Source organism: Balaenoptera borealis, assembly GCF_965194805.1.
Source record: "Balaenoptera borealis genome assembly, chromosome: 8".
Taxonomy (NCBI): domain Eukaryota; kingdom Metazoa; phylum Chordata; class Mammalia; order Artiodactyla; family Balaenopteridae; genus Balaenoptera; species Balaenoptera borealis.
The window spans coordinates 50,494,424-50,509,207 of NC_138865.1; the positions used below are offsets into that span (position 1 = coordinate 50,494,424).

Genomic DNA, 14,784 nt, shown 5'->3' on the forward strand with positions numbered 1-14,784 from the left:
ATTAGGTCATTTAGATCATTGAGTAGAATTCCTTGTGCTATGCAGTAGGTTCTCATTAGTTATCTATTCTGTACCTAGTAGTGTATATATAAACATTAACTCTTATACACATTTCTAGGCAGCAGATTAACCAGAAATTTCCTTGTGATTCTCTTCTTTAGGCCCCCTCCCCCAATTGGAATCACTAGAAGTTAAAATACCACTTTGATTGCCAGTCCTTGCCCCCTCTTGAAATGTAGTAAATAACCATAAGCTTAATTACCATAAGAAGTCACAGATGTATGTAGCTTGTTTTTTCTAGCTGTGATGTAGCTTTTAAAGAAAGCCATCTTTTGGGGAGGAGGGGAAGAGATGGACCAAAGGAAAGTATCTTTCTTAGTGTGAATCATGTTTTTTAAGATGCTCCAATTTTCTGTACTAAATACTTCGTAGTCCTGTTTCTAAATCGAACGTAGTTATCTCTTGGGAGTCTCAGGACTTTAAACATCAACTGAAAAGAAAAATACATTTCACAGGTGAATACCAGTGAAATGTTCCACATTTCAGAGAGGAAAGGAGCTGGCCCTCTGTGTTGATCAAGGTTTACACTCTTATAGTCCTACAGTGGATGGGGGAGAGCCCCTTGTTCTGTGCTCCACAATGCATTAATGAACTACAAGATTTTATATGTCCTAGGGTAGCGGCTCTTAAATACAGTTTCTTTGAAGTTCTGTAGAAATATTTGTAGCCTCTCAGCACTATTAAGGAAATATGCCTTCTTCTGTTGACGTTTTATTTTGTTCACTTTATTTTGGTATAAGCTACTTGGGGTTAAACACTAACTATAGTTTTCAGTTTTCTGTGTGATGACAGTTAAGAGTAAAATAACCTTAGTGGCCAGATGGAGTATTGTGGCCCTTTATAACACTTCTGAGTTAAAAAAAAAAAATACTCGTGACCATAAACCTTCCTTGTCTTTTATATTCTCTTTAAGACTAGACATACTTGCTGTTTTGGAGCTCAAATATGACAGTATTCTACTGTCTGTATCCTACAGAGGAGCCATGTTTTTATCCTACCTAATGAAAACACTCAACTACTGGGATTAATTTGAGGATTTCCAATCAGCCTTTCACAATTTGTACTACCCTGAGGGGGTTCCTGTTAGCTGTGACTTTTGTAGAAGAATGTGAAGTTAATCCAATTTCTATGTTGATTGCTATGTTAACTGTCTTAATTTAGCAATTCAAATTTATCTGCCTATACCAAACAAGAACTCTGCTACAAAACTGTGGGAGTAGTTGATTTTATTCTTATTATGCTCTTATCCTATTTTAGGTTCTACAGCCAAATAATGGCATGGAAATTAATAATGCCCACTGAGGTTGGAATGATTCATCACTAGATGGTAGTGTATTCTAGCCTATAACCAAGGTTGAGTTAACCCCTGGCTTAACCTTCACTACGGTGGAGGTGTATAAATGACCCTGTTGAAGAATATAGATTTTTAAAGTTTAATTACATTTCACAAAAATGTAACTTATTCTCATTATCTTCATCTACTTTGTCTTTCACCTATTGGGGTGAACTTAGAGATTTCTTTTTATTTTGAATTCTGACAGCTTTAAGGGGCTGTCATAGGTTACAAGACAATTTCTGACATGCTATATATACTCTTAGTAAGTAGTTTCGTCTTTTAAGTTCTGATTTTCAAAAAATTTTGCATTTTCTATTAAATGAATCACTTGCTTAATTCTTTAAAGAATCCATAGATAAAGTGAATAACTCTTGATTTAATATTATAAACTCAGATTTTCATATGTTGGGTTTCCTTAAGGAGATCCCCCCCACCCCCAAAATAAGACAAAACTTTCTATAGAAGTTTAATCCCTTACTTAATCGTCATGTATTCCTAGTGCCCAGAAAGTAATAAATGAATTGGTTTGTTTGAATGTGAGCAGTTAGAATCTAAACCAGTTTCTTGATAATGAATTTAAATAGTTTACTCATGTAATTATAGTAAGTACTATAGTAAGTAATATGTTTCCTCCTGCCTAAGTCCACTTCTCACCCTGATTGGGGTCACTGTCATTCTACATCTTGGTTACTGCAATTATTTCTTGATTGGTCTTCTTGTTTCCACAGTTGCTTGCTTCTTCCACACAACCATATCCAGTTTATTTTCACAATAGGCACGTGCTACTGTTTTTGCTCAAAACCTTTCTGTGGTTTCCTTTCTTTTTATGGTGACCTCTGATGGGGTTTAGGACACACTACCCCAAAGTATGGTACCTTGGCATATTGCATATCTTAAGCTGAAGAAGTTTGAGAAAACTGCAGAAGCAGAAAGGTTATTCTGACCGTCTCCCTCTCTCTTCTTCCCTGAAACAGGTAGTAAAATTCCCATGTGGAAGGTACCCTCCCTGTACCAGGAGGAAGGAAAACATTCTTACCACCCATACAGGGATTTGGGGCCTGGAAATCTGTATACAAGCAAACCTTGTTAAACTAACCCTTATCTTTTTAGTTTAATCCTTATCACTTACGACCCCCAGCCCAAACCCCTTTGTCTTGTCAATTCTTCACAACTTTATTGTTTATTTATCTAAAAGGTATATAAACTTCCTGCTGAGATCACTTCTTTGGATCTTCATTCTCCTGTGAAGACTCCCATATACATGTACCAATTCGATAAAATTTGTGTGCTTTTCTCCTGTTAGTTTGTCAGTTTAATTTGCAGACCCAGCCAGAACCCTAAGAGTGTTGAAGAAAACTTTTTCCTCCCCTGCACCTCCAAGATCCTATGTGGTCTGGCCTTATACCTCTTAGACTCATCTCCCTCTGGCCTCCTCCTTGCTTCACCCTAGCTGGTCTCTGCCTGGAATGCTTCTCTTCTAGATATCCCTATGGGGATGTATTTATTTACTTTTAAATCTGTAACAAATAACCATGAACTTGGTGCTTAAAACAACACAGATTTATTATCTTACAGTTCTGAAGGGCAGAGTCCCCTGATGTGGGTCTCCTGGGCTGTCATCAGGGTATTGGCAGGGCTGCGTTCCATCTGGAGATGCTAGGGGAGAATCTGTTTCCTTGCCTTTTTCAGCTTCTGGAGGCTCCCCGCATTCTTTGGTTGATGGCTCCCTTCCATCTTCAAAGCTGGTGACTGTGGGTTGAGTCTTTTTCAGGTTGTACCACTCTGACACTGACTCTGCAGCCTCCCTCTTCCATTCATGTGGACTCTTCTGATTACATTGAGCCCACCTGGATAATCCAGGATAATCTTCCCATCTCAAGGTCATCTGATGAGCAACCTTAATTCCATCTGTATCTTAATTCCCTTGTCATGTAACGTAACATGTTCACAGATTTCAGAGTTTAGGATGTGGGCATCTAAGGTGAGCCATTATTCTGCCTACCGCTAAGGTGAGCCATTATTCTGCCTACCGCAGGGGCTGGCTTAACTATCCTTTAAATCTTGGCCAAAAGCTCACCTTCTCAGTGAGATCTGCTGTTTAATACTGGAAAGTATCCATCCTCCATCTCCACATTTTCAGCACTCTTACTCTGCTCTACATTTTCTTTTATTCCAAAGCACACTTATTTCTAGCTAATACACTGTTTTATACATGTGTACACCTCCTATTGCAGATGTACACTCCAGGATATTTCTTCATTGCTGTATCTCAAGTACCTAGGACAGTCCTTAGTTCATGGGAGCTCTGAGCAGATGTTTGGTGGATGAATGGATGAGTGAACAGAGTGTGAAGATTAAGCCAGTCTTCTTCACTGGATCTTTGTTTTCCTGTTGCCCAGCATAGAAGCCAGATACGGACCTAGAATGAAGGAAAGGACTTGGGACCGACCCCCTAAACTCACTTGCTTTACTCTCTAACTGAAAAGCTTTTAATTCTGCCAGCTCTAGAACTACAAAACCTCAGAAAGACTGGCGTCAGAAAGACTCTGCAGTTTGTCTGTAGGAGCCATAAACGGCTAAGAGACAGAGAAATGTTAGCATTCACTGCCAGAGAACATTCTCCCTGTGACTTCTGCAGCTGTTTGGTGTAGTGTCTCTGGCAGCTCTTGGACCTTTGTTAGCCCCAAGGCCAAAAATCTGAGCTTGACAAGGCTGAGGAATCCTTGGAGCTGGTGAGGCAGCTAAAATGGTATGGGGGTAGGGTGGGGAGTTGACAGGGATTCCAGGATTGAGGAGCTCTCTTGAAGTTTAAAGCCACAAACGTTTATTACTTTAGGAATGACAAAGCAAAGTGAAGAGGCTTAAAGAAAACAAACTAATGGCTTATTCTTAGAGCTGACATGTCAGCCCCATGAGTGCTTGGTTGACTCTTCTGTTGTTTTAATTCAGTAAAGCCAAAACGTATCCTGAAAATGCCACTTTAGTGATTTGAATGGGAAAGATGAAACATTCTGTAGGAATGGTGTCTGCTAGACGACCCCACCTGCTGCTTACCCAGCTCTCATTTGTGAGCTCTCATTACTCACTTCACTGAGTATTTCTAGAGCTTTAGCTACTTGCCTTGAGTTCCTCAAAGGAAGATGCCTTTTGGCCAAGGCTGCTGTCTTTATCTTAATGGGTTCTGCTCTTAAACTTTAAGATAAATTGCTTCCTTTCATCTTGTGACTTGGCCTTTAGAGAGGTTTGATGTCATCTGAGGGAAGGCTTTGCACTATACTGATTCTGCCCTGGTTCTGTGTTACTCGAGGCATTGAGAACCCTCTAGCTGTAAATAAGTATCCAGACCAAGGTCACTTTATCCAAGCCAGACCTTTTGAGTGTGAGAGATGCTTGCCCTTGCCCCTAGCTATGATTCTTTTTAGAGATGTTACCTTTTGTGTTTGCTTATTACATTTTCTAGTTTCTATCAAATTAAAACCATTTGAGATCCATAGCTTAATTATGATGTGTTTTTAAATACCTTTGAGTTAAAATTTAATTTTTTCATATTTACCTGTACTTCTGCTGTTTTCTTGAAGTTAGACCCAGATTCCAGATGCCACAGCTCCATAACCCTGCTGGCCAGAGGGTTACCATGTTTTTGGATTTGTCTTGGCTTCCGGCTTTTTTGTAGTGGGCAGATGGTCATAATGGGCTCTTGAAATAACAATCCACAACTGATCACTCAAAAGATAGTTTCCTTTTTCATGCCATTTAACAAGAATTTGGATTTCAATGGCTGAGGGTGGCTGATGGAGTGTGCCAAAAAATGAAAATATGCTTTCATAATTATCGACGGTTTGAAGTACTTGAAGTGAGATAGAAGAACAAGCTACCAAGTTTGCGTGTTATTTAGAAAGGTGATTGCCCTTTCATGCTCCAGTTTTTTTAAAAAAGGAACTACTCTTGTCCTTATATCTGTTTTTGAATGCTTAGTCTGTACAAACCCCTGAAATGGAAGTGGGATAGGTAGGACGGAGGGCCTTCCGGGCAGCTGGAACTGCACGAGCAAAGCCAGAAGAATGTATGGTTTTCAGTGCACTGTGACGGATTGAAGGACAAGGAGCAGTTCAGATTTTCAGATGCTTGAATAAGTGGGCTGGTAAAAGCAGTTGTAGAGGATCTCAGATGTTTATACTCTGAGTAATATAAGTCGTTGGTACTTTATTTGATAGGCAGCAGAGAGCTATTGAGAGTTTAGGAAAACCCATCTGGGAAGAGTGTTAAGTGTGGATTAGGATGATGGAGGGACCTTTTGGGAGGCTGTAATTTGGTGGTCCAGGTAAGAGATGAGGGCCCAGATCAGGATGGTGTACATTGCAGTGGACAGGGGCTGTTGCAGATAGGTAGGCCTCACCAGGGTGTGTGCGGCGACCCTTTCAGCAGTCCTGCTGTGACTTTAAACCAGAGATCTGATCCCTGAATCAGGTGGATTCTAGGTCTTGGAAACCTTTTTTCCCCTTGCAGACAGTGTACTTAATGAGAATTCTCAGACTATATTTAGTATGTTTTTGATTAGCCATCTGTCTTGTTTGGTGGCTGTCTGAAGGAGGTTTGAAAATAGGAAAGAAGCTGATTACTTTAGTTTTCAGAATTTTTTATTAGGAAGTTTGGAAAATAGAGACTTTTCTTTTTCTCTTCATGTGATCAGGAAACTGTTAGTCCCAGCTCTAAGCAGTCAAGCAGTAGCATTGGTTTCCTAAAGTCCATTATTGTAAGAAACTTAAGATATGAAAGTACATAGAGGGCCATTTAAGTAAAAAAGGAAAAAAAATCCCATTTAAAAAGTCTTTATAGAAATTTGGAAGTAGACTATGAGTGAAAACATAAAGGCCACTTCCTCCCCTGTCCTCCACTCCCTTCAAAATCCATGCTCCCACCAAACTGACACCTCATCGTTATCTCTCAGAACCCAGGGAAAGTTTAGAATATTCTAGACTGATCTATGCTCAAGTATCTTTTCATAAATTATTTCATGGAGAATAACAAGAGAAAAAGTAGTCTCAGTTGACACAATTGATGTCTAAGAGGCGAACATATATTGAGACATTATTTTTTTTAAGCTTTAAAATTAATGGTTCTCTGTTGCTGGAATATGGCCTTTTATTTTCCTTCCAAAGAGTTTCAGAGCCAGTAGAATCTATAAATAGTGCACAGCCTGGTTGTCTGTGGTAGATTGAGTAGAGCAGAATTGCCTGTCCTTAAGTGAAGGGGAAGTAGCTTTACATTTTTAGTAACTGAATTGTTGGCCAGCATAAAGGTAAGGGCCATGTGAGCAACTTATTTATAACTTCCCATAAAGGTATGTGTCTGCCTCAAGCAGAGAAACTGTCTGGGGTGCTTGAAATGTAAAAGTGCAGTAGAATCATTTTCCATACACAGCCTTCCTAGCTAGTTGGTGCAATAAAGTGATTGTTCGCATCCCTGGGGCTTTCAGAAAGAGGGGTGTCAATAGATTAGCTCATTAGCCTCCGCTTCCTGTGGAATGGAAGGGATTCATTAAATTCGAATCTATGGTTTTATGTAGTGAAGAATGTTTAGGTATTAACTCCTGAGGGTATGGAGGGCATAAATTTAAGCTTGGTTTAACCTGTTAGGTGTGGTCCTCCTAACTGTTCTACCTATGTAGTCTAACCACAATCAGGTTCTTGTCAGAATACTTCATGGCTATGAAAGCACTTTATTTTTTCACAGGTTCAGTTCAACTATGTTTTTTTTTTTTTTTTTTTTTTAATAAAGGACATAGAATCAGACTGAATTCCCTGGTTAACAGTGGGAGAAGGGAAGAAGAGTAAAACATTTTCATGGCATCCCGTAAAGAGTATGTTAAACCCTTTAGATAGATGCCAGAAAATGGAATCTGTTGTCACATGTTACAAATTTCATCGCACTTGCATCAAGAGTAAATCACGTACAGCCAGGTTTAACTCTAAGGATGAAATTTTTATAATCATAAATATGCACGTAAAAGACATTTTCAGCCCTCCTTTGTTACTCATTTATTTTCATAGACCGAGTTTTTCTGAATATTATGTTGACCATTTAAAGCATCTGCATATATGGCTAAAATGTAAACTTTGGCTTTTGTGCCAGTATTGTGGCTCTGTTTAGTATTTGGGCAAGTTGTAATAAGTGGTAAATGGCCCATTAACTATATTGGAGGCCTCATAGCAACACTCATTTCAAATTGTGCTGGGTTTACAATTTACATGTTAAAAAATGTTTGCTTGATTTCGTTCAGGGACAAAGCTGACATCCTATATAAACATTGCTCCAAACGATCCTATTTATTGGTCCAATTATTTCAATTGAAAGATGCTGGTTTACTGCCTCTTAGTATATGTGAACAATTCTCAGCAAAACTGTTAGAGATCCTTTGACTATAGTGGCAGAAAAATCTCACAGGGTTTTGATTCACTTTTAATTTTAAGTCCCAGGATTAAGGATCATTTATTTATAGTGTAATGTAACAGTGTAGGCAAATATAGCTTCTCTTAATGCCCTTCTGATATTTTGGGGAAAGAGTGCTTTTATGCAAAGCATTCACTAATGACTGCCTTTTCTCACTCTAAATATAATTTCATTCACATTTCCTCCCTTCTCCCACATCCTTAAGAGATAGGACAGCATGCAGTGTTTTGCTTCATTTTATTATTTAAAAAAAATTTTTTTAAGATGTGGTTTAAGGTAGTTCTTTAGGATAGATGCCAAGGTAACTAGTTAATACTGTTTTAAAATCAGGCTCTTAATTAAAAATGCTTAATTTGTGCAAGAAAACTACATGTTAAAATGAATTTGGAAAGATTAGATTGGAATTGCCTCAAATTCAATTAAGCCACACTGCATGGACGTGCTGGGAATATCAATACAATCACTGTAAATTTTGTACAAACTGATTTGTTGCATTATCTTGCTCATCTAACATACGGTACTTTTTGTGTCCATATTGCAGACGGCAACTCCAAACTAACATGGCAGTCAGACTGTGTGATGTGGCTTCTCTGCTTAGAAGTGGTTCGTGGGCAGCAGAGCCTTGGACCGGGGTCTGTGGGATTTTTCTTAAATTCTGTAGGCTACTTTTTTTTTAGCATGTTGCAGGAGTGCTGAGGCCATACCAAACACTTGAACTTTACATTTGGCGTACTAATTATTCTTACATTTAACCTATTGTGGTATGGCCATCATTAGGATGTAAAGCACATTGCAATTTTAGTGGTACATGTAGCATCAGAACCTGCTTTTGTAAGTAACTTTTTATTATCTTAATTAGGATTTAGTACAGCCTCAAAAGAGTGACAAGCTTTTTAAAAAAAAAAAAAAAAAGTTTTGGTATGGTCTGCATACTAAGTTACCGTAATTCTTTACATTCTGTTTACTATGTATTTTTTTGGTTACTAAATTTTGAAGTTATTTATAATTCCTGATGCTTAAAAAAAAAGTCGAAATTGTAAATCTGGCTGAAAATTATTTGCCCAGTAACTGTTGAAAGAGTTTGCATTCTGTGAACAGTTGTGTTGAGCCTATCAATGGAATATGCATTATTTGTAAAATATAGCACATTAGTATCATTTTATTCTGAGCAGATGGTCCTATAGCTGAGAGATGCTGTAATTTTCAGCGCACACAGCCTACTGCAGCTGTTCACTTGAATGTTGGCTTAGGAGCTCATTCTTGCCACCTGAACATGGAAATAAATGTGCAATTAAGTGAGGAGTGTTTGTTGTCCTTGCTAAATCCTGCTAATTTCTGTCAATGAACGCTTATATATTTCAAATGCCATCCCAGTGAGCTTTAGTCCGAATCTCTTTGTTGGGTCTCATATAGTCTCCACATATACCCTAAGGTTTGAATAGTGATTTGTTTTAATTGGCCTTGGCCACTCTCATCTAGTAGCTCATTATTTTCCTAACTGCTGGGCAGAGGTTAATCCCACAAGCATTTTGCTGTGGAAAGAGTGACCCATGGCTAATATTCTATAAACTGAAACAGTTATGGTTTATTAGGAAATCTGAAACCTCCTTTCTCAGTTTCAGATAAATTTGTTAATTATAATAAAATGCATATCTTGAATTGTTTCGGGTTTTTTTTTATATAGATTTCCAAAGGTTCCTTTATTTTCTTTTACCGCCCCCCCCCCCCAAAGTATTCTCTGAAAATACTTGCTCAAGAGAGGTAGCTTGCAGTTTGCAGAGTAAACAACCCATTTCTTTGAAAAGGAAATGAAGTTCTGGAAGGGTTATAGGTGGTTTGATATTTCATAGATAGCCTGGATTTTTGTCTCCTGTTTTTTATCCTGGTAGCACTGATTCTCGTCCAGTCTGACCAGTCTCAATCTGTCCTATGCTGGCTTCTTTTATAAATATCTCTTGGCAGTAGAGATTTCTTCCTATTGCTTATCCACGGTTGTGCCCTTTTATTTTTCTTAGGCAATATGCTTTTTAAAAGACTTTTTTTCTCTTTTCTTGTAACAGTCTTTGCCTCTACTTCGCTTTTTTTAATTTTACCTCAAATTCTTTGCCTTTTATATGTTAAAACTTCCCTAAAACTAGCATCCCGTCTATTCAAAATTGTCAGTTTTGAGAAGTACTTCTTTGTGGAGCTGAGAGATGGATGAAATATGAAGGATAAATCCTTTCAGTGATGCTTTGATTTTTTGGATTCCCCTACAAGCTTGGCTGTCCAAAGTAGATAGCTATTGGAGGATGGTTTTAGAGAATTTGGGGCTGTGGTTTGTAACTCTTTTGCTCAAAGAGCATAGGATTGGTTTTTAGGAAACTAGATCCAAATTTGCTTACTAAGTGATTTTTAGAGTAGCCTGAACAGTTTGAGGCCATTTCCCCCAACTCTGCTATTTATTCTGTATCTGGAGTTTATAGATACCTTATCACTTGCATTTTCAACAGGCTTACACGCTCAAATGAAAATTCCTTGGGCTCGTCTGTTTGCAAAAGTTGATACATTTACATTGTTGTTTTGGTGGACTGGATAGGGATTTTTTAATTTTTATTTTTCCTTTAAAGTCAGAGTCAAGGCAAAATACCATTTTGAATTGTTTGGGGATTTTATTTTGATACTGTAGGTCAGCTACCTTGTTGGTGATCTTTAGCTGCCAAGGTTGACAAGAATGGCTTGCTAGATTCTACAAGGTACACTAAGTACTCAGTTTATTCCCCAAGTTATCCTACAAACCCTTTTGGTGCCCTAACATATAACATTTGCTATTTTCTTATTTCTTACCAATGATAGAGGTATAAGATATTGTCAATTAAAAACATTTTCAATATGTAACCAAAACAGTACATGTTGACAAATATATATTTTTTTAAAGTACTCTTGCTCCTTGATTTTAAGTTAATGGATGTGTCAGTTTTAGAATATTTGAACTTCTAGGCTAACTGAATATCTCTGCAAAGTTAGGTAGATCATTTTTTTGGGCTTGTTTTTGGCAGCATGTTAAGCACTTTTATTTTCTGGTATTTTTAGTCAGGGTTTAATTCTATGCTCTTTGGTACTAAATTTCCTCAAGTCTGTGGACACACAGCAGGTGAGTAAGGGTATGTGAGTAGACCCAGAATGCGGTTCTAGAGAATGTCAAAGATTTAAATTGTGCTTATGTGCATGTATGGAATATGTATGTGAAAAGTACAATTGTGATCTTAAATCGAATAGCTTAATATGAAGTAAGAATTAGCATAGGTGTTGCACTTTTTGAAGCTTTGTTGTAATTTCAGCAGAACGACTTGTGTTTAGTGACAAGTGTTTAAATTCTTCGATGGAATCTCTAATAGTTTGTGAAATATGAATTCTGACATTTCTTATCTTCTGTTTTTAGCAGGTAATTGCTGCCATGGAAACACAACTGTCTAATGGGCCAACTTGCAATAACACAGCCAACGGTCCAACCACCATAAACAACAACTGCTCGTCACCAGTGGACTCCGGGAACACAGAGGACAGCAAGACCAACTTAATAGTCAACTATCTTCCTCAGAACATGACACAGGAGGAACTAAAGAGTCTTTTTGGGAGCATCGGTGAGATAGAGTCCTGTAAGCTTGTAAGGGACAAAATAACAGGTATGCAGTTTTATGTAAGGTTCCTCACGTGTAAAGGATTGTGTTTTAAGGTATGGGAAAATAAGTTTACTGCTTGTAAATCATTCAGTGCTAGACTTTTACACATCTAGATTTTCTCTCTGTTCCTGGCTACATCAACAGTATGAAACTTAGTTTTAGAGAGTTTCAAGTTTTCCTTTTAAAGCATAAAATAATATAATAACCAGACTTTTTTATAATCTGAACTATACAATAGCATCTTTGAAAAATGCTTTAAAGGTGTGTGTGTGTCTGGAGCAGCAAGTGTCATGTTAACCTTTAGTTTTGAGATCTGTGAGCTTACATGATTTAGCATTTCAACAATGAAATACAGGGAGAATTGTTTTTTAGGAGAGGAAAAAACCTCTTAAAATGTCCTTTTTCTTAAGTCTCTGTAGTCCTCCTTATGTATGACCAAGTAAATGGTAATATTGACATTGTCAATACGTAAATATTTGTACTGATACAATTTGAGTTTGGTAAGATCTTAGCTTCTGGAAAAAGTGGTGTATGAGCGCTCCTCTTATAAAGATAAGAATGAAAAGATGAGTATTTGGCCTTTAATGATGGTATATTTTGAATATTGGGTAGTGGAAAATCTCCTTAGTATTTTGTAAGATTTGACTAAATTTTTAGAATAAGGCAAAACCTAATTAAGGAGAGTGTTCTTGTCAGAGAAGGGTTAATGCTTCCTGCGGGAGTTGTTTCTAAACACTGAAAATGAATGAAGTGTAGACAGACTCTAGCTTTTTCATGTTACTGTTAAATTTGAGTGATGGTGTGTATTAAATGGCTTATAACCAAAATATTAAGCTAAATATTTGAAATGAGGAAAGGATACTTAAAGGCAGTTTGAGGAGTTGGACCAGGAGTCTGAACTCTGACTGGTCATATGACGTTGGTCAAGTCAACCCTTGGCTTCAGCTTTAGGTTTCCCTTGGTAAAATGAGGTAGAAGGCAGAGGAAGGGGTCCCTAGCTAACTTCTGAGGCCAATTTTGACTTTTTCTGAGATGGTACTTTAGCTGTTCTTTTATCAAGACAGCAGGGCTTATTGTCTCCAGGCTGACTTAGAGCTGTCACCTGGGCTTGGCCTCATAGTCGTTATTTACTTGAGATACAGATTGAGGTTCACAGAGAGAATTTATTCATTAAAATCAAGTAAACCAAGTAAAAACTAAGTAAAACCTGGTTGTCATCAATCCATACATAATTATATTGTAACTAATTATGTTACTTAGATGTTCACCATGATTATCAGGAAGGTTTCTTTTTTGTTTTTGAATATTGATAATTGAATGGATGAGATTTTTCCATTTCTTTTTCCAAAATCAGTGTGAGCAGCATATGTAAAATTTATATGTGAAATTTATTAAAGAAACAGTTTTTGAAAAGTTGGGAAAGGTAGAGAACAAAGGCTTTTTATTACATGTGTCTGTCCTGGTACTGAATTTTATTTTATGTTTTTAGCAAAACAGCATCCTTTTATATGTGAATTTTGCAGTCTCTTCGACATAAATGTGATAAATGGTTTGAAGGTTTTGACATAAATGATGAGATTTCTGGTTTGATTGCTTAGTAGTTATTCTTATTATTTTAAAAAATGTTGCTTGAACTAGGCATAAAGGTCACATTTTTTGTTATGGTAGATGAAAACAGTAAACCAATCATACATCCTTTGAATTAGGCATTTTCCACAGGAAACATTGCACAGATTTTCATCTCTTACCTCTGGTCAGTCTTGAATTATCTTACTCTTCTGTAAACCTTTTACTAGAGCTATTACGTGGCAAAATTGGATAAATTTGACTTCTGTATCCTCAGACCCTTTGCTTCTCTGGCTTTATGTGGAGGATGGTAGTAATAGAACCACAGCGCATGGGTAATCTGAAAGAGTGCCTGGTTAGATACTTAGATACTGGCAAAGTGTGTTAATATTTGTTGTCCGTTTCTTTCACTCCCTCACCCCATTGCCTTTTCAGGGAGAGCTGGATAATGGAGGTTTCCACCATAGTGAAATTTCTGTTTAAGATCTCTCATAAGCTGAGTCCCCAAGAAAACGAACAGTGAGCACCAAGGTCAAAAGGTGTTTTTTCTAAGCTTAGTTCCATGAGATTTAGTCATAAATACTCCTCAAAATAACTGTTCCTCTGACAGACAGGTTTGAGAAAAATCTGTACCCCGTAGTTTTTAAGAACCATATTGCAGATCATTAACATACTAAAAACTATATTAAAATCCTGCAGTAAAGAAACCAGTTTGATTTACAGTTCCCCAGTCTTATTTAATCACAGAACTCATGGCGGGGGTGTGTGTGTGAAAATACCTCTTTGACACTAGATTTCCATTGAACATGTTGCTTTGGAAGTCATTTGTTAACTGGTTATCAGAAAATCTGTAATTCTTCCATAAAACCTGTTCACGTCAATAAAATATGAGCATGTTTCATAAAATGAACATCCATGATAATGAACTATAAATTAAAAAGTTGAGTAGGCACATCGGAATACTAAGGACCTCTTCTAGCAACCCTGTTTTGATTTGGCCCACTAACGTCTTATTCTTGGTATGGGTTAAATCAGTATTTAGACGGGTCAGAATTGTTTAGCTTCAAACATAAAATTACCTTAGATTTTTTTTGTTATTCTGAGTTTCTTAGTGAATACTTGTATTGAACAAAATAATCTAGTACATAGATTTCTAAAACTGGGTTTTGAATTGTTGCACTTGGCAAAGTGGGCATATCTTCTGAAGAAGCTACTATTAACATATCTCTAAAAAGGTTTTGAAAGAATCTGTGGGGATTTGGACCCTGCCCTGTGGCGTTTAGCATTAGTGATCTTGAGCAGTTTTTCAGTATATGTTTTTAGGGTCAGGGCAGAGTTTCTCAGTCCCTCTCTAATTATCCAACTTATTCTACCTCCTGGGGAGCTACCAGGCCAGCTCCTGGTATCTGATTTTGTAGGAGCGGGAGCATTAATTGATTGGGTTGTAAGAAAACTGGGATCACTTTGTGGGAAGAAAATTTAAATCCCTCCTTTTCACTTTTCTTAAGTCTTTCCTACTTAAATAATGCTAAAATTAAGAAACTGTATTTCAGGCACAAAATACCTAGTTAGGAAAGTATGTGCCTCTTTCCTAAGTCCTAAAAGAGAGAGTATATCATTTTTAGATTGTGTCAGTGTTAGCGAATTAATGTCACTATTTTGATAGAATACGGATTAGGGAAATACATTAAGAAATGTGTTCAGTTACAA

General features: G+C 37.3%; 1 protein-coding gene and 1 long non-coding RNA gene across 18 annotated transcripts in view; both read left to right on the forward strand.

The window, feature by feature from the left end:
• Positions 1-14,784, forward strand: part of LOC309632784 — an 807,477-nt gene that overhangs the window by 263,560 nt on the left and 529,133 nt on the right. The window lies entirely within an intron of this gene.
• The window catches only part of ELAVL2 (ELAV like RNA binding protein 2), a 158,445-nt gene that overhangs the window by 76,088 nt on the left and 67,573 nt on the right, over positions 1-14,784 (forward strand). For 6 of the 17 annotated variants that reach the window (XM_082400568.1, XM_082400577.1, XM_082400584.1 and 3 more), the window contains exons 2-3: positions 8,388-8,478; positions 11,268-11,511. In XM_082400568.1, the coding sequence (XP_082256694.1) occupies positions 8,388-8,478; positions 11,268-11,511 (335 nt within the window). Of the gene's footprint in view, positions 1-3,412; positions 8,504-11,267; positions 11,512-14,784 lie in introns of those variants that run through there. The other 11 variants (XM_082400572.1, XM_082400574.1, XM_082400573.1 and 8 more) reach the window with 5 other exon arrangements.